At 45.7% G+C, this 26,885-nt stretch overlaps 1 protein-coding gene across 8 annotated transcripts in view; it reads right to left on the bottom strand.

Moving 5' to 3' along the window:
- Positions 1 to 1,680: 1,680 nt before the first annotated feature.
- Positions 1,681 to 26,885, bottom strand: part of CFLAR (CASP8 and FADD like apoptosis regulator) — a gene marked incomplete at its 3' end in the record, with an annotated part of 66,330 nt that continues 41,125 nt past the window's right edge. For 4 of the 8 annotated variants that reach the window (XM_084779632.1, XM_084779634.1, XM_084779633.1 and 1 more), the window contains 2 exons: positions 23,305 to 23,812; positions 15,634 to 22,021 (listed from right to left, as the gene is read on the bottom strand). In XM_084779632.1, the coding sequence (XP_084635758.1) occupies positions 21,883 to 22,021; positions 23,305 to 23,812 (647 nt within the window). Of the gene's footprint in view, positions 1,928 to 4,646; positions 4,804 to 6,529; positions 6,682 to 15,633; positions 22,022 to 23,300; positions 23,813 to 26,885 lie in introns of those variants that run through there. The other 4 variants (XR_014778802.1, XR_014778803.1, XM_084779637.1 and 1 more) reach the window with 4 other exon arrangements.

Raw genomic sequence — 26,885 nt, 5'->3', positions numbered from 1 at the left:
TGTGTGTGTGTGTGTGTGTGTGTGTGTGTATGTAGTGTGTATGTGTGTGTGTGTGTGTGTATGTAGTGTGTATGTGTGTGTGTAGTGTGTATGTGTGGTGTGTGTGTGTGTGGTGTGTGTATGTGTATGTGTGTATGCATGTATGTGTGGTGTGTGTGTGGTGTGTGTGTGTGTGTGTGTGGTGTGTGTGTAACATATAACAACTTTCAGGATTTGTTTCTCTCTTTCCGCTGTGTTTTGTGGCAGGGTCTCTCCACCCTTTATGTCACTCTGCATACCCCAGGCTAGCTGACCCACAAGCTTCTGCCATGTCTTTGCATCCCGTCTCACCACAGGAATACACTGTTAGAGACTTGGGCCACCCCAACCTGCTATTTTACCTGGGTTCTGGGGATAACACTCAGATCACCAGGCCTGTGCAGCACAAGCTTTTCCACCATGAGGCGTCTCCGCAGCCCCTGCCTCAGACTGTAGATAAACTGTCTACGTTGTGTCTCTGGGTTTGGTGCTTTGTGCACCTGGCAAAATGAACTGGGATGTGACTATAAATACAACCAGCCCATGTGGTATAGCAGCGTGTTCTGAACCATTTTTAGTCCAGACTGCTGCCCAATTCTAGAATTATATATAAATCCAATTAAGATCTTAAAGAAAATGAGCCAAGAAACTTCTTTTTCCCAGAGCTTGTCACTGCCTCAACAACAGAAAAAAAATGTGTGTTTGAATCAAGTGCAGATTTATTTTTGTTACTTATTAAGGGAAGTGCCCACACTGACCTTCTTGTACATTGGCTTTTTCGTCACTTTGTGTGTATTTTTATTGTGTGTGGTATATGGCATGGGGGTGTACACACACCTCTGCATGCACACACAGGTGTCTGGTGTTTCCTTTCATCACTTTCTGTCTATTCCATTGAGGTAGGGTTTTCACTGAACCTGGTGCTGGGCTTTTCTGAACTAGGCTGGCATCCAGCAAGCCCCCTGCCTCTGTGAACTTGGATTATATTCATATGTAGGATGCCTGGCTGTGACATGTTCTGGGATCAGATCCTCATATTTGCACAGGAAGTACTCTTAACTGCTAAGCCTTTACTCTAGTCCCCATTTATCAATCTTATAGTGCTATGACCAGAATATTTAATGAAATTAACCCCCTTGAACATTTTAGGAGTACATGACAATATTGTCAATTATTGGTCCTATGTTGCATAGCGTATCTGTGGAGCACGTACATCTTGCTAAATGAAAAATTGATCACCATCTATTAGTAACCCTCTCTCCCTCCTCCCAGCTCCTGGTATCTAACATTCCACTCTTTAAGTCTGTACATTTGACAACCTAGTGTGTGTCTCAGTAGGTGAGTGCTTGCTGAGCCTCTGCTAGGTCATAGTTTTGAGTCCCTGCATTGAGTTTGATGGATTTTTCCAGAATCATTTAGATCATGAAGACTCTGACCTAAGGAATAGATGTAACACACCGATAGACTCATAATATCACGGCATTATTGGGAATGGCAAAAAGTAGAAGGTGGGGCCTAGTTGGAAGAAGTGAGTTATTAGGGTCACTTTCTTGCTCCGGTGTTGTGTGACAAAACTTTTCCTGGGAGACACAGTACACACATCTACTCTCCCAGACAGGGAGCCCACGACAGACCAAAGTACAGATACCACCAAAGTCCAGCTTGGTGAACCAATAAGTTTTATTGGGGTTACTTACAGGAATATGGGTGAGGGGTCACTTACAGGAGCAGAAATGACTCAAAGACAGCGGCATCACCAAAGCTCACCTCAGCATGGGTGACAACTCACAGTACTGTGCAGCCTGCAGACAACTCAGCAGGCTGGAGAGGGTCCTTTCCAGGTGCCTCAGTTGGTCTGAGCCTCTTCCAGGCTGCTCAGCTGGTCTTCTGCTTCTTCAGCTGAACTCTTCTGTAGAGACCAAACCAACGCCGTTTTGTGTTTAGGGTCTGAGAACTTCACACACACACACACACACACACACACACACACACACACACACACACACACACACGGAGTTTTTCCAGGGAGAGATGCAAACATACAGCTAGCAACCCAGGGCCAACCAATCAGAGCTACAGGTCACAGCGACCAGAACAAATGAAAATTGCCCCCTGCAGTCTGGCCCAGGTCCCCCAGCCAATCAGCTTAAAGGACAACTTTCCTGTACCTCTCTAACCTATCATGTAATAGCAAGGCTTGGAAACACCACCACCACCCCACCTAAAGTTTTTTCCTTTAATAAACCCTGTCCCCCGAGCACTAAGGGCCACCATCTTCCCTCCTCATGAGGGGGCTGATGGTCCAGGCTCTGAGCTTGACTAATAAAGGAGACCCTGTGTGATGTGCATCTGACTGATTTCTGGTGGTCTTTGAGGGTTTCACAACTTGGGCATTACACTTCCAGGCAGCTGGTCTGCTCTCAGAGTCTTCTTTGCAGCCTGACTCGGGGAGTGTCTTTTTCCATCCATGTAAGGTGACTTTGGGTTTTTCTGGGTTTTGTTCCTTTCAATTAACCAAGCTCCAGTTGGGTTATAGGTGGGTATAAACACCACTGCACATGGTTGTCTCTCCAATAGCTTTCTTAGTCTGCAAAACACTCAGGGGCTAGCAGTATGTCACTATGTAACAAAACCTTTCCAGAGACTAGGTATGACAAAGCAACACCCTGAACCACCATCCCATACAAATGGTGGAATTACAGAGACGACCTTTGTGAAGTCTTGCAGGATATTTGATCCCAGAGATCGTGAACTGTAAAAACCTGTCTTTTGTTTGCGTGGTTGAACCCTAACACACACCATTATCCAGGAACTTTCTGTTTATTGTAAACAGGTGATTAGGGTGTGGCTCAGCCCTAGCACACACCTTTATCCAAGAGCTTTCTGTTTATTGTAAACAGGTGGTTGTGGTGTGGCTCAGCCCTAGCACACACCTTTACCCAAGAGCTTTCTGTTTATTGTAAACAGGTGGTTGTGGTGTGGCTCAGCCCTAGCACACACCTTTAATCCAAGAGCTTTCTGTTTACTGTAAACAGATGGTTGTGGTGTGGCTCAGCCCTAGCACACGCCTTTATCCAAGAGCTTTCTGTTTATTGTAAACAGATGATTAGGGTGTGTCTCAGCCCTAGCACACACATTTAATCCAAGAGTTTTCTGTACACAGGAGGTCAAGAGGTGGAGTAAAAAACCAGCTGACAGGGAGTAAAGAGTTGGGGGATATTTAAAACAGCATGTAGAAGTAGAAGGAGCTATTGGGATTTTAGCTCTTTAGCTCCTCGGCTTTTGGCTTTTTGGACTTCGAGGTAGCAAGCCTTCGACCTTGGGTTTGTTTTGTTGTTGTTGTTTTGTTTTGTTTTTGTTTTTGTTTTTTGGTCATTTCCTCGTGGGCTGTCAGTGGAGCTAGTAAGCCTTTGGGGCCTTTTCCATCGGGACGTCAGCTTGAGTAGGAGGTTCAGCTCAGTACTTTCTCTGCCTCTCTGTTCTATAGGCTTTCACCCAAGCATCTGGCTCTTGAGTCTTTATTGGTAAAATAGAACGTTTGAGATTTTCATTTAAAACAACAGTGAAGCACCATCAGAGTTCTTTGCCGTCTGTTCTGGGCAAATGTCAGGTGACACTAGAAGATCACAGCTAAGGGGGTACTAAAGCAGAACACAAGCAATGTCTAACACACACACGAGAAGGCTCCGCCCACTTCTATCCTTGCTTCCGACACAGATCAAAGTCGGGTAGGAAGCATGGACGGGAGGTGCTAATTTAACTAGTTCTCTGAAGTCCTCAGCCCTTCTCTCTCAACCATGGAGCCTTCCTACATTTCTCCACACCTGATAAACTCAGTGGGCCTGCCTTCATCTGCTCAGATCTATCTATACCTAAGGCCAAAGGGGAACATGGTCTTGCTCTCCTCTGCAGAACCTTCTGGCACCCTAGGTCAGACAGGCCCTGGGGTGGCACTGCGGCTGTAGCCATAGCAGATGCCTACCCATTTGCAGCACCTGGGCTCCGATGTGCTATGAACAGCATGCCAGTGTCAGGAGGGCTCAGGAATATCTGTGCGGTGCCTTAAAATCACTCATTTGGCCGGGCATGGTGGTCCATGGAAGCAGGTGGTTCTCTGGGAATTTGATGCCAACCTGGTCTACATAGCAAGTTCAAGGCTAGCCAGGGCTATGTAGTGAGGCCCTATTTACAAACAAGCAGACAAAAACTACAAGACTCCACAAGGCTACATAGTTGTAGGCTCCTCTTTCGGAAAGAAAGGAGGGCACGTGAACAGGGAGCCAGATGGGGTCCCAAGTCCCTCCAAGGTGCTCTAAGAATGGAGGCTCACTAATGTGAGAGCGGGTTTCAGTAATTTCTCTTTGTTGGTCAATAGGCAAACACTGAGCCAGTTGGCACTGAAGGACACCGAATCGCCAGAAGCATCACAGGATAAAGAAGCTTCCCAATGTGGTGGCACCAGAAGCTGGCATCAGGACTGCCCGTGGCCAGAAGGTGCCCTGGCTTTAACGGTGTGAAAACTTCAAAAGAGAAGGAAAACAAGAGGTGTGGCCACCAGCAAAAGCATGTAAGCCCAACATACAGGATGCTCAGGGACCAGGACGAAGACACAGCAAAGTAAAATAAACCTTTCTTCCTTCTTCTTTCTTCTTCTTCTTCGTCTTCCTCCTCCTCCTCCTGCTCCTCCTCCTCCTCTTCTTCTTGAGATAGTGTTACTGAAGTGAGCTATTGTTACTGAAGTCGGGGGTCACAGCCTGTGTCCCAAGCCGGGTTTGGACAACTGTCCTTAATAAGCCAATTGAAAGAGACAAATGAATAGTGGAAAGCATGAAAAGGAGATGTTCTCAGTGCGGCCACACTGGGAAGACGGACCAAGGGACACAAAGTTCCCCCAAGTCCATCCTCTGGGGTCCTGAAGTAAAACTGCAGTTTAAATAGACAGTCAAGAATCTGCATATCTAAGCAGTTCTGCTCACACTGCTGTCCTGCTCACCCTGCTGTCCTGCTCACACTGCAGTTCTGCTCACACTGCTGTCCTGTCCTGCTCACACTGTTGTCTTGCTCACACTGCTGTCTTTCTCACATTGCTGTCCTGCTCACACTGTTGTCTTGCTCACACTGCTGTCCGATCCTGGTCACGCTGCTGTCCTGTCCTGTTCACATTGCTGTCCTGTCCTGTTCACACTGCTGTCCTGTCCTGCTCACACTGCTGTCTTTCTCACAGTGCAGTCCTGCTCATACTACAATCCGGCTCACACTGCTGTCTTTCTCACAATGCAGTCCTGCTCACACTGCAATCCTGCTCACACTGCTGTCCTGCTCACACTGCAGTCCTGCTCACACTGCAGTCCTGCTCACACTGCTGTCCTGCTCACACTGCTGTCCTGCTCACACTGCAATCCTGCTCACACTGCTGTCCTGCTCACACTGCTGTCCTGCTCACACTGCTGTCCTGCTCACACTGCAGTCCTGCTCACACTGGTGTCCTGCTCACACTGCAATCCTGCTCACACTGCTGTCCTGCTCACACTGCAGTCCTGCTCACACTGCTGTCCTGCTCACACTGCTGTCCTGCTCACACTGCAATCCTGCTCACACTGCTGTCCTGCTCACACTGCTGTCCTGCTCACACTGCTGTCCTGCTCACACTGCTGTCCTGCTCATACTGCAATCCTGCTCACACTGCTGTCCTGTCCTGTTCACATTGCTGTCCTGTCCTGCTCACACTGCAGTCCTGCTCACACTGCAATCCTGCTCACACTGCAATCCTGCTCACACTGCTGTCCTGCTCACACCGCTGTCCTGCTCACACCGCTGTCCTGCTCACACCGCTGTCCTGCTCACACTGCTGTCCTGCTCACACTGCGGCCCTGCCCACCACTGACCCATCATTGGCCTTGCTTCTGGTTCATCATCTAAGGTGTTCTGATGCCACCCTGGGCCTGCTTTTCCCCCGCAGGATACCCAGGCACCATTTCAGGCACCAGGCTGGACTGGTGGGTGTGCAGCTGAGCCAGGCCAGAGATTTGTCAGGGTTGCAGCCGGCATCAGTGTGGGAGAAACAGCCTTCTCCAGAGACAATTTTCAGTGAAACAGCTCTGTTTATTGGGGGAGGTAGTCACATAGCCTGTTGGCTAGTTACAGGTTAAACATCCTCTCTCCTTATCAGGACATGTCCAGCAAGCACCTAGAATTCCTTTTGATGTCAAGAGGCATTCCCAGCATCTCAGCACCAGCCAATAATGTACACTCACACCAAAACCCCCTACACATTCCCTAAGGTTTATACAGCCCTCGTCCCCTGCCCTCACTGAGATATCTGGTAGAAAACTCTCCTCCAGCTGAGAAGCATCAGTTCCAGCATCAACAATTATTTAGTGCCCTTTTTAAATTCCCAGTATATACATGCACGTGTGCACGCTTGTGTGAGCACATGTGCATGCACATGCAACTTGTACACACATGTACAAACATATACATATTATTTTTAAAAAGTGGTTCCTGATATTACCTTATAAACTTGTAATCCCAGCCGGTGTAGAGGTGCACACCTTTAATCCCAGTACCAAGGAGGCACAAAGAAGACGTTCTCTGTGAGTTTGAGGCCAGCTTGGTCTACATAGGGAGTTCCAGGACAGCCAGAGCTGTATAGAGAAACTCAATCTGAAAACAAAACAAAACAAAAAAAAAAAAAGAAGAAGGAATTATAATCCCATCTGAGCCACCTCCAGGGCCACCCAATAATCTCATTTATCAAGAAGAGAGTGGGAGCATTTCTTGGCAACCTTCAGGGTGCAACTTCAAGGTCACCAAAATACCAAAATGGCTACCGCTTGGATTTTCCTTCCAGGAGCTCACAGTTAAAATTGGACTCATTGTGGCCGGGCGTGGTGGCGCACGCCTTTAATCCCAGCACTCGGGAGGCAGAGATAGGCGGATCGCTGTGAGTTCGAGGCCAGCCTGGACTACAAAGCGAGTCTAGGACAGCCAAGACTACACAGAGAAACCCTGTCTCGAAAAACCAAAAAAAAAAAATAAATAAAAAAAAATAAATAAAATTGGACTCATTGTACCCTTTTCCAGCGTGGCTCTCTTCACTCATATGATTAAAAACATGTGTTTTAAAAGCCTTTGGGGCTGGGAAGATGGCTCCACAGATAAAGTTTCTGCTATGCAAGTAGGAGGGCTTGAGCTCCGATTCTCCCAGCACCCATCTAAGCCTGGTGTGGCTGTCTACACTTGTTTGTTTGTTTGTTTGTTGTTGTTTTTTGTTTTTGTTTTGACATTTCAGTATTTATTGACTGAAGCAGGTATCATCAATGCCACAGCTACAGAATATACCCTGAGCAGCTTGTTAATCCTGTACATGGAAAAAAAAAAAGACAAATTTGGTTTAAAAAGTCACAATTTTATAAAAATGGTTTTCTTATCTTCTGCCAAGGTGGCTGTCTACACTTGAAACCCCAGTGCTGGGAGAGGAAAGAAAAAAACTGGATCCACAGAGCTCACAATGACCACCAGTCTAGACAACCAATTAGCTCCAGGCTCAGTAAGAGACATCTCAGAGAGCAAATAAAGCGCGTTAAAGGAAGATGCTCAATACTGACCTCTGGCACGTACACACACACACACACACACACACACACACACACACACACAGGACACAGAAGCTCTGCACCTTGCCTCCTGTAACCCATCCTTCTCTTCCCTTCTAAAACCTTTTATAATAAATTGATAAGTGTGCCCCCCCCATCTGACTACAGATGTATTGGATATTGAAACCAGGCCAGTGAGGTGGCTTAGCTGCCGTGGCCTGAGTTTGATCCAAGGGACTCACACTGGTGGAAGGAGGGAAGCAGTGACCCCAAAGTTACCTTCTGACCTCACACGCGTGCCATGACATGGCCCACACACATACACACCTTCTCAAACAAACAGATAATAAGTGTAACTTGAGAAGTGACTCAGGGCTGGGAAGATGGCTCTGTAGTTTAGAACACTTGCTGCTACTGCAGAAGACCTGGGTTTAGTTCCCAGCACACACACGTTAGTTCACAACCTTCATAACTCCGGTTCTAAGGGACCCAATGCCCTCTTCCAACCTCTTCCTGGAACTAGGCGTGTATGTGGTGAACCTTGACATTACATAGAAAACACTCGTATGTGTAAAAATAAATCTCCCCAACATGTTTTAAATGCCCCCAATGAGACTATAGAATTCAACCGCAATCACTTTATCCATACATAGATATTGCTTGTGTGTTTGTGTAAAAACCAGTAGATAAAAGGGCATAAAATAGCTGGGTGGGGGCTGGAGAGATGGCTCAGAGGTTAAGAGCGCTGATTGCTCTTCCAAAGGTCCTGAGTTCAATTCCCAGCAACCACATGGTGGCTCACAGCCATCTATAATGAGATCTGGTGGCCTCCTCTGGCATGCAGGCAGAATACTGGATACATAATAAATAAATAAATCTTTTAAAAAAAATAGCTGGGTGGTGGTGGCACACACCTTTAATCCCAGCACTTGGGAGGCAGAGGCAGGCAGATCTCTGAGTCCGAGGCCAGCCTGGTCTATAGAGCAGGTTCCAAGCCAACCAGAGATACACAGAGAAATCCAGTCTTGATATACAAAGCCAGAAGATAAAATATACTGTAAGATAAACACTGTATAGAGTCCTGCGTCAACTTTTCCTTTGGCTTTTATCCCAATCCCCTTTGCAGTTCCCCCTCCCCTCTTTTAAAGACTCCCCTGAGCCCACTCTAGCAATGTCTTCCGCACAACCCTCCCTGTTTTCGTTGCCTTGCTGCCCCCTGGTGGAACTACTAGGCATTTATCACAGAGGGCATGAAATTTCACATCTAGAATAACCAAGGAAGGACGAGAAACAGCCATGATTCTGCCAAACATGTGATCTGGGTGTAAGTGGCCAGGAGTTTGCTTCAGCAGAAAAATGAAAAGAAAATCTTCTAAATATCTGAAAACTAAATAACACGCTGTAAATAATTCACAGGTCAAAACGTTGAAATCAAGGAAAAATGAAGTAGTGATGCTTGGATGTTCACATAGTGGAAGAGGTGAGACACGGTCCCTCGGTGAACGTGATGCTCAGCTTGCCATAAAGCTCCAGTGGGCCAACTATCTCTGCCACACAGCAGTGGGGTTAGGTACGTATGGCCATGTGTGTGGGGGCTAGGGAACTTGGACTGAAGTCCACTTGCCTCCCCAGCAAGACCTCTTGGCCAGGAAGCCTTTTCTCAGTCTCATCTTTCCTTTCCATTTCAATTAGTGAGACTACACAGTGTCTCCAGATAAGCCTTGGATAGAATTAAAATCCGGTACAGTTAAGCCAGGAACCACAGAGTGGTGCAAGGGGTTTAGTATGTGTCTTGCTCTAGTAACTGGGTTTCTAGTGAGAGTCCCAGAAAACTATCAGCTTGCAGGTCGGATAACAAAGGGGCCTGAAGCACATGGCTTTGCTTCTTTGCCGACACATAACTTCAACTGGATCCCAAGGTGAGGGGCTCCCCTCCCTTCTTAGGTCCCCCAAAGACTCCCTCTCCCTGCCTTCCTATCCTGTCTCCAAGTGACAACTGTGAAATGCCCTTGGCCTCTAGTCTCAGATGGATCTGAAGTCAAATCTTGGCCCTGCCTGTCACTAAGAACTAAGTCACCTTCCTTTGCTTCACCGAGCCCCAGTCTTCACACGTGGAAAAGGACTAGCCAGCCCAGGATGTGATGTTTGCATAGAGCGTTTTACGCAAAGCAGGTGTACACAAATTGGTGTCTACAGACACTAATCCCCCCGAGCTGGGAGCCGGCTTCTTCCTGGTGCTGCCAGGACAAGGAACCGAGGCAGGAAGTTTAGCTTTTAGCCAGGCTTCTGGCCAGTCAAGACAATGCCGGCTGGGAGTCAACAGCTCGGGGCGGGTGATTCATCTTCCTCTAACCCTTTGCCGCACCCACTGACGCTCCGTGGGGACTGCCCTTTTCTATCCCAGCTTCCTTGGAAGCTCAGACACACCTGCCAGGCAATTGTTTTTTATTGCCTGACTTGGTGCTTTGCCCCTTATTAATTATTTCATTGTTTGAAAAATACCGCTCATAGTGATAATTAACGCACTTGACAGTTATGAAAAGCCAACCGAGTTGACACATGTGAAATACTTAAAGCAGCCGCTAGCACCCAGGGGAACCCAAGTGTAGACAAATGTGTGCATATGTGTCTGTGGGAGGGGACAGGGACAGAATAGCTTGTCTACCAAGTCCAGGTCAGAGCTGGGCAATGGGGTCACACACCTTTAATCCCAGCACTTGGGAGGCAGAGGCAGCCTGGTCTACATAGTGAGTGCCAAGACCATCAGGGCTACACAGGGGAATCCCTGTCTCGAAAAACAAACAAACAAAAGGACCAAGAAACACTAGGGAGCGTGAATTCTGCTTTAAAAACAAAAATCAAGCAGGGTGAGGTTGCACACACCTGTAACAATCCCAGCAGAGGCAGGAGGATCGCTATGAGTTCGAGGCCAGTCTGGTCTACAAAGCAAGTCCCAGGATAGCCAAGGCTACACAGAGAAACCCTGTCTCAAACAAACAAACAAAAAACAAAAACAAAACTGAAATTTAAATTTTTTAAAAAACCAAGGTCAAAACAAAACAAAACAAAACAAAAACAAAAACAGAAAACAAAAAAATAAATAAATAAATAAGAAAAGAAAAAACCAAGGTCAGTATGCCCTCTGGTACAATGTCACTTTTCTTTGACCTCGTTTTATGACAGTATAGCCAACAGGTGTGCCCAAGTTTTTCACATTGTAACTCAACATCATATCCCACAAAGTTCATGCTTAAAAATCACACAGTCGGCCAGGCACAGTGGCCCACACCTGTAATCCCAGTGCTGAGGGAGACAGAAGCAGGTGGATCGCTGTGAGTTCAAGGCCTGCTTGGTCTACAGAGTGAATCCAGGACAGCCAAGGCTACACAAAGAAACCCTGTTTCTGAAAGGGGAAAAAAATCACACAATCAAGTTACAAAAAAGAAAACATCGTCAAATATTCACAGTGTTTTCGGTAAGTTTATGATTTGTTTGTTGGGCCCCATTCTTAACTATCCTAAGGGTCAGGCAGCTTCCTGGCTAACGAGATGACAAGCCCAGCTATAGAGGACCAACCACCCTGGCCATCTGGCACAGTTTTAAGCTTTGCCTGTAGGGGGCGCTGAAAGGACAATGCAAAGCCAGGCAGAGAGGAACTAACTTGCCCTTCCCTGCTCCGGTGGTAGGGTAGCCAGTGCATACAGGCCACCCTGCGGGGCTCGGGGAGCTCACTAGAAGAAATCTGTGGCAGTATCTGAGTGGGCAGGTCCCTGCTCCCCAGCTCCTCTGCTGGCCGCGCGCCCTCTAGTCAACATCTCTCTCGCGATAAAGCTGCATAGCTATCCAGATCAGGGCCCAGTGTTGGGTGAGCATTCTACTCCGTGAGTACCCTCCTCAGCCCTGCAGACCGCAGCTGTTCACCACAGCCGCCCAGCATCCTTCACAGGGCTCTTGAGCCTTTCCTAATCGTCTCAGTTAGAGTTTCTATTGCTGTAATAATACACCATGACCAAAAGCAACTTGAGGAGGGAAGAGTTTGTTTCCTCTTACCACCCTCATGTCGCACACAATCACTTAGGGAAGCCAAGGCGGGAACTCACAGGTAGGAACCTGGAGGCAAAAAATGGAAGCAGAGGCCATGGAGGAGTGCTGCTTACTGGCTTGCTCCAAAAGGCTTGCTCTGTTCTCGTTCTGATATGACCCAGGACCACCAGGCCAGGGATGGCGCTCCCCACAGTGAGCTGGGCCCTCCCACATCAGTCACTAACCGAGAAAATGCCTGGCACAGTTGTCTATAGGCCAATCTGATGGGGACATTTTCTCAGTTGGGATGCCTGTTCAAATTTGTATTAAGATGACAAAAATCAGCCAGGTGTGGTGGCACATGCCTGTAATCCCAGCACTCAGGAGGCTGTGAGCTCGAGGCCAGACTGGTCTACAAAATAAGTCCAGGACAGCCAGGGCTACACAGAGAAACCCTGACTCATTGTAATTGTTTCTACAGAACCATATAAGAACAACCTCAATAAACTAGAGACACTTAACTCTTGAATGGTGGTGTCAAAAATATACATTAAAGAGCTGTTTTAACACATGTTGCTAGGAAAACTAGACAGCCACCGTGTAACATTATGAAACTAGATCCGTATCTCTCACTCTATTAAAAAAATGCTTCAAAATAGATCTTAGTGCAAGACCTGAACATTTGAGGGGGACCTTAAGATACAAGCATAAACAACAGCTTCCCAGGCAGAACTCCTGTAGCTTGGGAGATGCTAGCTAGAACTAGAAAGATCTTTTCCGTGGTATTTTATCAAACTGAAAGCCTTCTATGGAGCGAAAGGAAGAATTAGCAGAACGAAGAGACTACTTACTACATGTGAAAAAAATCCCTGCAAGCTACTTATCCAAGAAGGAGTTAATAGCCAACATAGAAAATGGAGTTTAAAAACTGATCAGTAGGAACAGACAACCCAATCAAATAACAGACGCTTTTTTTTTTTTTTTTTTTGGTTTTTCGAGACAGGGAACAGACGCTTTCTAACTGAAGATGAACAAATGATCAAAGAATATATGAAAACATGCTCAGCACCGTTAGCCTTCAGGGAAGTGTCAACCAATCAAACTACTGAGAGTCTCTCTCATCTTAGTCAGAAGAGCTATCACAGGGAAACAAAAGCCAACAAATATAAGGTTACGGAGAGGGAAAAGGAACCTTTAAACGTGACTGATGGGTGTGGAAATCAGTCCCACCAGCTTGGAAGCCTTCCCTTCCCCTCAACATTGAAACTAAGGGGCAGGAGAAATGGCTCAGTGGTTAAGCGCACTGGCTGCTCTTCCTGAGGACCCAGGTTCAGTTCCCCGCACCCCCATGGTGGCAAACAACCATCTGGAAGTCCTTGGGGGGATCCAACACCTTCTTGTGGGCCCCAAAGTTCACCCAGCACGCTGACGTACATGAAGACAACACAGCCATGTGCATAACAGTTTTAAGAGTGAAAAATAGAATTACTATATAATTTGTCTATATCACTTCAAAGGAGAGACCTAGAAGAATGAAACTCAGCTTAATTAGCTAAACTCCACACCCACCTTGGCCTCAGCACTCTCCACAAAACCAAGTTTGGGAATCAGCCCAGGTGCCTACCAGTCAATAACAAGTATATGAAATATTCTATAGTGGTGGTTTGCTTCAGACATAAAGAATGAAACTATGCCATTTGCTGGGAAAGGGATGGAATTGAAGACCATCATGTTTATATATATATATATATATATATATATATATATATATATATATATATATATATATATATATATTTATAAGCAAGCCAGACTCCAAAAGCCCAGCTCTCAAATGTGAAATTCAGGAAGGAGGGAGCATGAAAAAATAGGGGAACTATTAGAGACTTGAACAAAGAGAGGAAAAGAGACTATCCATCTGAGTGGGTAACAGGCGTGGATACCTTCAAAAGGTATTATACGCATCTATAGAAGTATCATGAGGAAGCTCATACTTGGCACAATAAACAAAAGTTAATAAAAATAAATTTTGGAAAAAGAGAGCTTAACACTGAAGATGGCCTCATTTGGCAGCATGCCTGCCGTCATAACTGGGCAAGCAGTCCACACCTGTAATCCTGGCACCGGGGAGATAAAGGTACTGGGGTCAGGAAAAAAGAAAAGAAAAGAAAAATTGAAATGAGAACTGCTCTATTAAGCTTGGCCTGCAAGGTCCACTGAGGTGAATGTAACCGTTATACACAGAAAGTGCCAGTCATCCACAGAGTCCAAATATGCAAAACGAATTCTCAGTCCTACTTACTAGATTCTGCAATTTGGTTAAAAGGAAGAAAGAGAGAGAGAGAGAGAGAGAGAGAGAGAGAGAGAGAGAGAGAGAGGGAGAAAGGAGGGAAGGAAGAGGTTTTTGCTTGTTTTATTTATCCCTTTGTTTAAATAGTAAAAAAATGTGAATGACTTTAATATCATATAAAACATGCAAATATGGCCCTATGAATGAAAGACAAAACAGATATTATGTCATATGTGTGTCATGATAAATACCAAAGACATCAGACATTTTTTAAGAGTTATTTTTAATGATAGCCCTTTAAAATTAACCAGTGATTGTGCCTGGAATCCAAGCACACAGGCAGCAGAGGCAAAAGACCATACGTTCCAGGCCTGAGACTCAGTAACAGAAAAACAAAACAACAACAACAACAAACAATCTTTGACAAAACCAAAACCACATTATAGTCAAAATTCTCCATCCCCCGGCATTGTTTACATCAGGACTTCATACAAAGTTACAGCAACTGAGACAATGATACTGAACTAACACTTCAATGAACCAACAGAATACAACTAAGGTCACAGGCTAGACCCTGCAAACGCAACCAGCTGACCTTTGAATAGCATTAAAGGGATTCGATTGGAAATTGCTCTTTCAGTTCATGGTGCAGAACAAGCCAAAAAACATGAAAAAAATCTGCATACCAATCTTAGCTTTTTACAAAATTAACTCAAAACTTATCACAGAAGCACAAAATGCAGACGATTACAATTTCGAGACCATAACGGGGTGGGGGGTGGGGTGGGGGGGATTACCTTCAGCTTGGCAATGTTTTCTGTGTCTTCTAAAATTACATGTATTGATTCTGTGCACATAGGCTGTGTAGGAAGGACACTGCGTGGAACTCAGAGGACAACTTTCTGAAGCTGCAGCTCTCCTCCTGGGGAATCAGGGTTCAGCCTCGGCAGGAAGCACCTTTCTTTCCCTCTGGACCTGGATGCCATTATTTTTCCTTCTCGTATGACAGTCCAAGGGTAGGGAATCTGGGTATGCTGCTCCTGTTTCGTTTTTCACCAGGGATGGGCATCGCACCATCTGGCCTCAAACTTGCAACAATCCTCCCGCCTTAGCGTCCCGGGCGCTATGAGCACATGTGTGCGCTTCCATGCCTGCCTGGTTCTGCTCTTTAATGCTCCCATCCAACAAGGCTACCTCTTATTCACCATTTGGCTACCCCTATCATGTAGCCGTCATCTCGACAGTTGTGAGAATTAGAACGCTACTGTTAACAGTTTGACGAGGAAATGTCCTCCACAAAGCACACATGTGGAACGCTTGATTCTCGGTTCCTGGAACAGTAGAATTTTTTTTTTTTCAAGATAAAGCAATTTGAAATGAAACGGGGTGGGAGGGATTTGAGTACAGCAAGGCTCCCTACCTAGCCAACTTTACAAGGCTGACCTCAACTATCACAAGAATAAAGTGGCATAAGAAAAACACTTACTATTGGAAATGTACGCCTTTACTCTGTGGGGAGAAGGGATTTCAAATGCTACGGATGAGAAGGGCGCAAGTGAGCCCGCCCATGGCTCAGTCACAGAACGGGAAGAGTTGGTGGCGGCTGGGACGGAACTGGAGTAGGGGAGGGGGAGGGGGAGGGGGAGGGGGAGGGGGGAGGGGGGAGGGGGGAGGGGGGAGGGGGAGGGGGAGGGGAGGGGGAGGGGAGGGGAGGGGAGGGGGAGGGGGAGTGCTCCCTCTCCCCCTCAGAGGAGCACTTTAGACAGGGTCCCCTGCACCTGAAGGAGGGATGGATACGTTTCACAGGGGAACAAAGAAAGGGAGGGTTTTATCAGCAATTAAAACAAGCAAGCCAGAAGCTGGAAGGAGCACGGAGGCTTGAGTACAGGAGGCAGCCTCCTCAAATGTATGGACAGGTATTGAGCATTTAGAAAACGGAAAAGAGAGACATCATCCACCACAGCCCTGCCGTTCCTCGTCCACTTTAGAATGTTTCTTTCAGACCTTTTGGTTCCCTATGAGACATACTAGACATGTTATCTCGTGTTTTACATGACTTTTCCATATAATGTTAGCAATGAGCATTTGCTATATGGAGATTGTTCGGGCCACAACACTCTGCAGAGCCCGTGTTTCCTGGGTCACGGCATGACTGTCTTTACAGCTTAAGTTCATACCCTAGTGTGGGGTGACGCTAGGCAGGCTGCTGATATCACTGTGCCTCGCCCTCCTCATCTATAAAGTGGACAATACCTACTGTATTAGTCACTTTTTTATTGCTGTGATAAAACGCTATGACCAAGGTAACTTATAGAAGAGAACGTTTATGCTCATAGGTCCAAAAGGTTAGAGTCCATAATGGTGTAGCAAAGGCATGGAAGCAAGAACAGGAAGATGAGCATTCATATCTTGAAGAACAGAAGAAGCAGAGGAAGCGAACTGGGTGTGGCATAAGTCTTTGAACCCTCGGAGCCTGCCTCCAGTGACACACTTCCTCTAGCAAGGCCACGCCTCCCAAGCAGCCTAACCAACTGGGCACCCAGTGTTCAAATGCATTAGTTAATACATGCTCTTATTTATACATATAATTGTAGCATTAAATTAATAAAGCCACAGTTTTTCTATAACCCAATTTGCTCCCAAAAGAACTGACACAGAAAAACTATGATTTGTTTTATAAACCTACAACACTGGGGCTGGGCAGATAGCAACCCTCTGAGCTATTTTGCTGTCTCCCAGCTTTACACCCCAAGTTACTTGTCAATAAATTGTCATGTTTCTGCTGGATCTGCTCTGTCGGGCCACATTCTCTTTCTCTATCTCTTCCCAGTCCCCATGCCTCCTTCTGAGACCACAAGCCCAGGAATCCTAGCTCCGCCTAGCTCTTCTCTGCCCAGCCCAGGTTGTCAGCAACCTTATTAACCAATCAGGGATAATTGGGGAGCAAAGTTACATAGAATCACTTTTTGTACATGAAACTGTGTTCATCTGGGGCATAGCCAGATCTTAGGGAGCCAGTAATTAACAAATACATTAGCAGCACCAGACCAACCCCCAACAATGCCTCCTTTTTGTCTAAATAAAAAGGCTCTTTCTCTTACAACAATAAATGATATACAGTAAGAACAAATATGAAACAATTATGAAAAATATCATGTGGTGATTACATTTACAATTTATAATATAATAACAGTCCATTTGTGTTTGGCAACTTAGGATAAAGCACCCTAGTGTCTATCCTATCTTTGTGAGCTCAGAGTTCTGTACCTAAATCATTTTCTATCCTTACTAGCTACTTATCTAAAAGCATCTTCTTAGATCCTAAATAGCTTAACTTAATTGTAAGACTATAACTATTTAGTCTTCAACTTCATCAGAGCCTTGAGAAGGAAATAACTATTATCTAGGTTAGCAGGAAGTAAAGGCAAGCCACTTCCAAAACTATAGAAATGACAAAGTAGGCAGGCTTCCTGGACATACAATCTTAATAGCAACATAAAATTCCTTTCGGTTGGTAACCCATCACAATTATGTACTTAAACAAATGCGTGTCTGACTATTAGCTTCAAATGTTTTAGGGTACATATCACATATCAGGAGTATTCATAATTTCAGCACTTGGGAGGCAGAAGCAGGTGGATCGCTATGAGTTCAAGGCCAGCCTGGTCTACAAAGTAAGTCCAGGACAGCCAAGACTACACAGAGAAATCCTGTCTCCAAAAGAAAAAAAAAAAGAGTATTCATATACATATTTAAAGCATTTTATTTAAACTGGGTATTCATTGTCTTCTGTACATAATTATATTTTAGTTCATCTAAAATATTTCACTACAAAATTCGGTGAAAAACAAGACATCTAATGCTGTGTACAAAAGTAACAAAGAATAGAAGATTCTGTTAAAGTAAGGAAAACTATCTTACATAACAATTAGCTAAAAGAGAAGGGTGGGGCCTTCAAAGCTCTCCACATCTGGACTCCGTCTGATGGCTCACCACCCATCGCTACGCACGTCCCTTCCAGCTAAAAGTTACGCCCAAAGTTTCTAAAACCTGTTGTGCATCTCTCCTGTCTGCCCCTTCTCCTGGTTTCTGTCCTCTTCTCTACCTCAACCTGCCAAATCCCATCAACTTTTCAAAGTTTCATTCAGCCCTTCCAAAGCACCCCCTTCCTTGTGTGGTCTAACGACATAACTAATGCCCAAAGGGCACAGATCAGAAACGGTTATAGAGAACCTCACACTCTGTCCTTGAGACGACGCTGTGAGGTACTTTCTCCTTCCATAACCTTCCCAAATCCTCTCACTCCCTCCCCCACCGATGCAACTTCATGTTCTCTCACTCGCTCTCAAAAAAGAAAAAGAAAAAAAGCTGAAAAATCAAAGCAAACAAAAAAAAAAAGAAAGAAAAAGAAAGAAAATCAGTAAAAAGACCAAAAAAAGTGTGCACGTGCACATATGGAATCCTTTTTTTTTTTTTCCTGGCCACCTCCTCCTGGGCATGGCGACTGTCTTGGAGAGTGGCTGATATACCCAGTGGCTTCCCCTTTATCATCAGGTATCTATTGCACATAGCTTTTTAGTTGAGTGGGACTTTGCATCCATTTCCCCTTTGTGAGGGTCTCTGAAAACACTACAACCAGCCAGGAAGTCTGGTTCAACACAACCCTGTAGCCGGTGTTGGTTCAAAACTTTAAAGAGTCTAACAACAATTTATTTTCGGCATATTTTAGGCACAGCACAATTTGTTAAAAAAAAAAAAGTTTCCTTGTGACAACTCCATTGTGATAGCTCAACCTCATGTGTACAAAAAAGCTTGAGAGATGGTTACACCAAAACTCTTATAAGGTACAAGCAATGTCTTCCGTAAAGGTGGGTTCTCTGGTTAACAGAGGAAGCAGGCTCAAGGCAAACGGTGCTCCTGATGAGGGTCTCGGGGAGGATAGAGCTGTGGACTGACTGAGGGAAATATAAGGGGAGTCAGTGTGGCCATACAGATAACACAGAGGCCACCAGGCATTAGTCACATGCTTTCCCTGCTTTCTGGACACAGGACAGGCTATGTACCTTTCCTCTTAAAGAGACAACCTTATGTATTTAACATCCCTGGTTTCCCTGGTGCTCATCTGTAAACACAAGGACCTACATACTTCCTGCACCCTTTCTCCGTGTTGGGATTTTGTCTGGTTTGAACCTGTGCAGACCTTGTATGTGCTGTCACAGTCTCTGTGAGTTTGTATGTATATAGGTCCTGCTTTGTCTGGAAGATGCTGTTTCCTTGGAGTTATCCACCTGTAGCTCTTACAAATCTCTCTGCCTCCTCTTCCAAACAGATCCCTGAACCTCGAGGAGAGGGGCTTGATTACAATTCTTTGTTTGTCTGGGTTTTTTTAAAAAATATTTTTAAATGTATATGAATGCTGTGCTCTGCTGCATGTATACATGTATGCCAGAAGAGAGCATCAGATCTGTAGGGATAAGGTTATTGTGTAATTCAAATGCTGATTTCTATACTCCTTGTATCTTGTTGCAATTCTTGTTCTGAGAATTTCTTGTCTCAATGTTGCATGAACACTGCTCCCCAACTGTCCCCTGGTATGCCAAAAAAGTAGCTTAATAGCCAGTTGCTGAGTAAGGGAGAGAATAGCACTGGACTTCCTGCTAGCCAGGTGAGGAGTTAGAGGAGGAAGTAGGGGATTCAGCCATGGGAGAGGTCCAGGAGAGATCAGGAGAACTGGAATAGGAAAAACTGCAAAGCGCAAGTACCTCTAGGATGTACACTGAGAGGAAGCCAAATTAGCCTAGAGGGTTAAGAATAGTGTAATAACTGCTGTTATTGAGTTGTCATGCTTATTATTAAAGAAATATAAGGTGGCATACGCCTTTAGTCCCAGCACTTGGGAGGCAGAGGCAGGCAGATCGCTGTGAGTTCGAGGCCAGCCTGGTCTACAAAGTGAGTCCAGGATGACCAAGGCTACACAGAGAAACCCTGTCTCGAAAAACCAAAAACAACCAAAAAAAAAAAAAAACCAAAAAACAAACAAAAATAAAAACAACCCCCCCCAAAAAAGTTTCAATTATCTGTGTGATAGTCAAGAGAGAAACTGAGAAATGAACACAGTTTTATAAAAATAACTTTAGCCATGAGTTGGAGGCCAGCCTGGTCTACAAAATTGAGTCCTGAACAGTCAAGGCTACACAAAGAAACCCTGTCTCAAAAAAAAAAAAAAAAAAAAGAAAGAAAAAGAAAAAAAAGACGTTTAACACGAGCCATCATGTGGGTGCTGGGAATTGAACTCAGGACCTCTGGAAGAGCAGCCAGTGCTCTTATCCTCCCTGCCATCTCTCCAGCCTCTTTATCACTATTCTTAAATACAGATAGAAATTAGATTATTAGATTACTCAAGAGTACATAGAAGTAAAATAACCATATTTTATAGCAGTTAATAAGATCATACTATGTTAGAATTTTTCTCTCTCCTGTCTCTCACACAAACATATATACACACACCTCATTACATAGGTGGACTGAGTTCATAACTTGTGACTTATTATGGAAAAGTATTTAATAAATAAGTAAACTTTCTTGCTTCTGCCACCAAAGTTAGCTATATGAAATTATAAATAAGCTAATACACGATAACCATTTTTCTTTTTTTTAACTTTTTGATTTTTTTCTGAATTTCACTTCATGAACCCCAATCCTATTCATCTCCCCATCCCTCCATATCTACCCCCACTCTTGCAATCGCCCTCTGTCAAAGAAAACAAAAAATAAAAATACAAAAGTATCCATAGAAGTTACAGTGTATCACAATGTATCACAATGTCTCACAAAGTATAAGCTTTTGCACAAACGGCTTTACTTGCAAATGTTCATTGGTTGAGTTAAAGACGGCTGCTTTTGCTACACTATCCATATTGGATCCTCATTAGTAGAACTCCTCTTGGGTATCCTGTTGTTGCCCTGTGCCATGGAGGTCCTGCAGCTTTGGTTCTGCAGGACTGGCCCCTTCACAAGTTCCAGCAGTTCATAGATGAGGTAGATGTTGGGGTAGGCCAACTCAAAACCCTGGATGGTGGCTGACCACTACTCTCCTGCACCAGGGTGAGCTCTCCCCTTCTCATGCCCTCAGGGCTAGCTCTACCATATTCGCTCTCTTCCTGAGTGCTGCAGGCAGCCAATGAGGGGCAGGGTCAGCTCTCCTTTAGCCAAGCCATTGCATACTTGATGAGGGACAGGGTCAGCTCTCCCGTGTTCACAGGTAGCCATGTTTTTCATCTTTATATGTAAATATCTCATCATATTGTGAATGTTAAACACATATAATAAAATATATATTTTTTTAATTATATATAGGCCAGGCCAGTGCCTTTAATCCCAGCACTTGGGAGGCAGAGGCAGGCAGAGCTCTGTGAGTTTAAGTCAGCCTGGTTTACAAAGAGAATCCGGGACAGCCAAGGTTATACAGAGAAACTTTGTCTCAAAAAAGCTAGGTTACAAAACTTGGAAACAAATATGAAAGTTCACGAGACACAATGACAGAAATCCATAGTTTCTGAAGCAATAGGTACTTCTAATAACTTAATGAGCTAATAATTTACTAAATGATTAGATACACATCCTCTAGACATAGAGTTTGATAGATAACCCCAAAAAACAACGGCCTTATGTTTTACCACTCTCTACATTGTGTCAAAACATCTGACCCAGGAGATTAAGGAGGAGAGGTTTACTTTGCCTCATAGTTTTGGAGGGTTCCGCCTCTCCTAGTGGCCAGAAGAGTTAACATGCTGGAGTTTATGGCTGAGGGCTGCGTGCAGGAGAATCAGGAAGAAGGGCTTGCATTAGAACCAGAAGCAGGCGCAACCCTCAAGGTCTGCTCCCGAGCAATCAGGAGGTTTGCCAGCTCCAAGCCACCCCGGACGACATACCAAGAACCCGGAAGGCTTCAGGTTTTCATGCTTGAGACAGGATGAGTTTCTTCCTCAGAGTATGCTGCAGGCTGAGATAGTATTTCTCCTTAGGAGAAACTCTGCTGTTCCAGGCATATACTTTGTCCATGAGTTCAACATGGAGATCCACTAGTGGGCGCCTCCTAGAGGTAACAAAACAGGTAAAATGTAATGACATGCAAACACCAAAGAGAAGACAGCTTGTCATCAGGGTGAAATGAGCCAACGGGTATTAAAGTTCTTTGGAAATATCCTTTTTAAGTGCTCTATAAGTTGTTTATCAAATAACCCAAACTGGCTGGCGGCATCCTGGCCCAGTGGTCAGCCTTCTTCCACAGAGACAACGGATGTTTTATTCTGAGAACACACTAGCTAGGGAATAAGCCACCTGGATCACTTGTGCAAAGACAGGAAGGCTGTAAAAGGCCAGTGCCACCCCTAGCCCCTGGAGCATCTACTTTGGAATGCTGTACCACTCCTAGCACCCACATACCCTATTAAGCCACCACTGAGGAGACTGGGGAGAGAAAGCTAGAAGCAACAGCTGAGTCCTCGGAATATAATCATCTGACTGGTAGCTCAGAAACGTTATTATCCATTGTAATTAGGGGGGAAATTTCTTTTTGAAAGGCCAATTAACCTTATAGTTGAAAGACACTGTAGCTTCATTCAGTTAACTAGAAGCCAGGACAGTGATGGTTCCTTCCTCCTAGTAAACATCAAAAAATGTTTACAATTGGGATGGAGAGACGGCTCAGAGGTTAAGAGCACTGGTTGTTCTTCCAGAGGTCGTGAGTTCAATTCCCAGCAACCACATGGTGGCTCACAGCCATCTATAATGAGATCTGGTGCCATCTTCTGGTGTGCAGGCATACATGTAGGCAGAACACTGTCTATGTAATAAATAAATAAATACATCTTTAAAAAAAAAAAAGAAGTTTACAGTCATCCCTTTATCTTTGAAAGCTAAAACCTTCAATGGAGCCATGTCTGAAACCAGACCAGTGCTGGTACCGACAGTGAATACAGACTATAAGAAATACATCCAAACTACAATCTGACTAACGCGAAGTGTCCATAAGCTGTGCCGAGTCTATGTCATGCCCTGAAGCAGCTATAATGGCGGAGGGAAAGTCTCCATCCTATGGAAGTCCGTCAGACAACGTGAGGTGGTAATCTCCATCTTGGTGCCAAGGCGATAAACACCCATGCGGTCAAGAGTAAAGGTGAGGGAGCCAGGCATGGTGGCGCACGCCTTTAATCCCAGCACTCGGAAGGCAGAGACAGAGGCAGGTGGATCCCTGTGAGTTCAAGGCCAGCCTGGTCTACAAAGCGAGCCCAGGACAGCCAAGGTTACACAGGAGAAACCCTTGTCTCAAGAAACTAAAAGAGTAAAAGGTCGGGGGCGCAGAGCTTGGCAGCTTACCTCTCCTGCTTCAGCTGCTGGGAGAGCGTCTGTAGGTACACAGAGGAGGAGCCAGAGGGCTGCTCCAGCTGCGACACGTCTGCTGTGCACTGGCTCCAGAAGACATCAGCCTCCCGGTGAATCATGTAGCGGCTGGGAGGCGGGGCCTTAGAGTCCACACTTTTGATTGCTGGCCCATCTACCTCCAGGCTACTGCCTTCCGGCTGGCTACCTAACGCCTCATAGTTCTGAATAAAAAAGAGCTTTGGTTTCCCTCTGAGAGAAGGGCACGTGTCCCCCAGGAACATGCTCCTGACCCAATCCAAGGAGAACCCGGAGTGAAGCTGATCTACACCCATCAGGCTTTGGGAGCCTCCTCGGCTCACCAGAACGCATACAAAGCTGTCATGGTCCCCATGTTGGGACTGATGGGAAAATCGATGGAGAATCTGGCTTATATCTTTCGCGCTGGGAAACAAGAAAGGGTGGACACAAAAGCCCAGGGAAGCGAAGGTCTCTTGGAGATATTCTGCAGGAAACAAACAGAAAACAACGCTGAAGGGACATGACTGTTGACATGGCCTCGTCCCCACTACACATTTGTTTCTGGGTAATGTTACTCTGAGGCCTCCCGAAGCAGAAGCAACTAAAACGCGAAACGTGTGACTCTGTGTGCCAGGCTTCTCCCAAAGCCCACTCCCTGCTACACCAGTGTCTCTGCCCGCAGCCGCCAGCATAGGTGTCCGGCCACCTACGCAAGTGAACCCACCCAAGGCAAGTGAACCAAGAAAGAACAAAGCTGTTGTCTGGTCAACCAAAGCAAAGTGGAAGGTTCTTCAAAAGGTTCTTTCCTCACAGTCAATAGGGATGGGACCGTGTTTGCAGAGTGCAAATCCAGATGGGGATGCAAATGGCGGCAAAAATGGCAGCATGGGTTATAGGCGCCCTCCACTTGCTGTGGATGTACACAGAGGCCCTTAGAACTGAGTCGTGACCATTTCTACACTGCCCAGCTCCACTCCTACTCTCCAGAGATCCTGCCTTAGAATGAAAGGCAGTGTAAGGTAGTAGAAAGAGCAAGTTTAAGGCTGGTAAACCTGCTTTCTGATCTTGGACGGCAGGGCGGTGAGAAAGATGGGTCTTCCTAGCTCAAGCTATGGAAGTGTTAACAGCTTTCAAGCAGAAAGAATAATGTAAGGATTAAACAATGAAAATAAAGATTTGGTGCTATTATAAATGATATTAGCAATGATCCGCTATGGTCACCAGGCAGGTGAGAACTCGCTCGAATGTCTGAAATTGAATCTCCAGTCTATGAACAGCACCTGTACACAGTGTGTACTAGAACTTTCCATGCCCTGCACTGCACAAGATGAAGTGATTTTAAAGTATGTTCACAAAGTCTTTGATGTTCCTTCCTTACAAAGGCGGGTGACAATTTCTTTCCTTGACTGTGAGCCAGGCTTGCTAATGTCTCTAATGACACACTGTGTGTGACTGCCAAACCTAGACGGTCAAAGTTTAGACTACACAGAGAAACCCTGTCTCAAAAAAAAAAAAAAAAAAAAAAGGCTGTAGTTATACATACTTTTCTCCTCCCCTGACCCCTCCCCTCTCTGCTGGAAATGAATTAATATTCTCTGATGCTGAAGAGATATAAAAGCACAGACATCATTAAACTCGCAACTAGAGAGCATCTTACTCAGGAAATGGGGGACATGACCCACAGGTTGCTGATAAGCCATTAGACACCCCTCTTCTCCCTGTAAGATCCGGTGGCCCACCCTAGCCATCTCCCAACTATACCTAGGTGGGTCCAGGACGGGAAAACAAGAGCAGCTTGTAACCAGCTGGCACAAATGAAGATAGCCTAAAGTGAAGACGCTTGCACCCCTCCCTCCCAACGATGATGGACCATTGAAACAACGGACCCCAAGGCAGTAGAATTACCCCTGGGATCTCATGCTGGGAGAAGGCAAACGCTGGTGCTTGGTGATTAGTCAGACAGAGTTGCAGGCAAGACTGGAGCCCATCAGTGGTGATGGGCGGGACCGGACCTTTTCCAGGACAGCTTAGTTATGCAGACCTTCTGCCTTCTACGTAACCCTCGCAGCAGGACCCTGGAGGGCGCCAAACCTGGTTGTTCCCCTTCCCAGTGTGGCCACACTGGATAAATCTCCTTTTTCTGCTTTTCACTCTTAACTGTGTTTTTAACTAGTGTACTGAGGAAAGGTGACAGAGGTAGCTTGTTAGCACTGCAGGGCTAGCAACTCCCGGGTAACGGCCACAGCTCCATTGCTAGCTCATTCCTAAAGCACCTTTCTCTTGCTGTGGCGTACTCTCTCCTCTAGGGGGCAGAAGGAGACAGGGAAATGCCGGTTCCAAAGAGCTCCTGTTCACTTGTCAGGGACTGGCTGGCTTTCTTCAAAACCGGTTTCATGATAGATAAAAGTCTTTCCTTCAAAATCCTTGCCGGAAAGCCCAGTGGGGCTTCCTGACCGGGCCAAAGTCCCTTCTAGCGCCTTCCTTCTCCTTAGATTCAGAGGCGCCATCCCGTCACGCTGCAGCGGGCAGGCAGCAGCGTGGTGAAGGGCGAGAGGGGAGCAAACGCGAGGAGATCCCTCGTGCTCCCTACATCTTTTCAAGTCTCAGCCTCCTCAGAGCCGCTAAGAATAGGACGTGCAACTAAGATCTAATGCAGAAAAATTTTCCCTGACATAAGAGGGTAAAAGTAGAGGTCCCAAAGGGCACAGACACCACCAAGAAGAACCCCGAATCTGTATGGGGCTTGGGACAAAACAGAACAGCCCTCCAACACAGCCCTGATGAGGGGAAGTCACTCAGCAGGCAGCCTGGGGTCATCACAGCTGATATTTCCCACTAACACCATGTTTCCTCTATGAGACGGCAAGGTCAGGGGGGCAGAGATGTCAGCTGGAGTAGCACACAGGTGCATATATGTGTATGTGTGCACAGCCCCCCACAATACACACACACACACACACACACACCACACTTGCACACACACACACCCCACACCCCACATATACATACACCCACACACTGCACATATACACACGCACACACATACTATACACACACACACCGCACACGCACACACACCACACACACACACGCACACACATACAGACTATACACACATGTGCGCACGCACACACACACATGCATGCACCCACCCCCACCCCCACCCCAACCCTACACACACACACACACACACACACACACACACACACACACACACGCACACTCCTTTCCTTCTTGGGCCAGCAAGGGCAAGCGTTAGACCTGTCTGATTTATAGGCTGTAAGGATTGAGGACTGCACAACTTTGAGTAAGTTAGAGCCTCCATTTGCTCATCTATGAGATGAGACTAATACTAACACCTAAACCAAGATGGTGGGACCCAGTGGGGTTTCGGTAAGGATGTTTAGAAACTGTATCTATTCAAGCCTAAGTGACAAATGTTAAAGGAGATGAAGGCAGCCATACCAACCCCTAAATCAGGGACCCCGCCATGCATCTCTTTGTAAGTGCCACTGCTGATGACTTGAATGGAAGTCTCCTTATCCCAAATTCAAATG

Source organism: Acomys minous (assembly GCF_964271855.1).
Source record: "Acomys minous genome assembly, chromosome: 4".
Classification (NCBI taxonomy): domain Eukaryota; kingdom Metazoa; phylum Chordata; class Mammalia; order Rodentia; family Muridae; genus Acomys; species Acomys minous.
The sequence above is the reverse complement of the archived record's forward strand: the minus strand, read 5'-3'. Positions and strand labels throughout refer to the sequence as shown.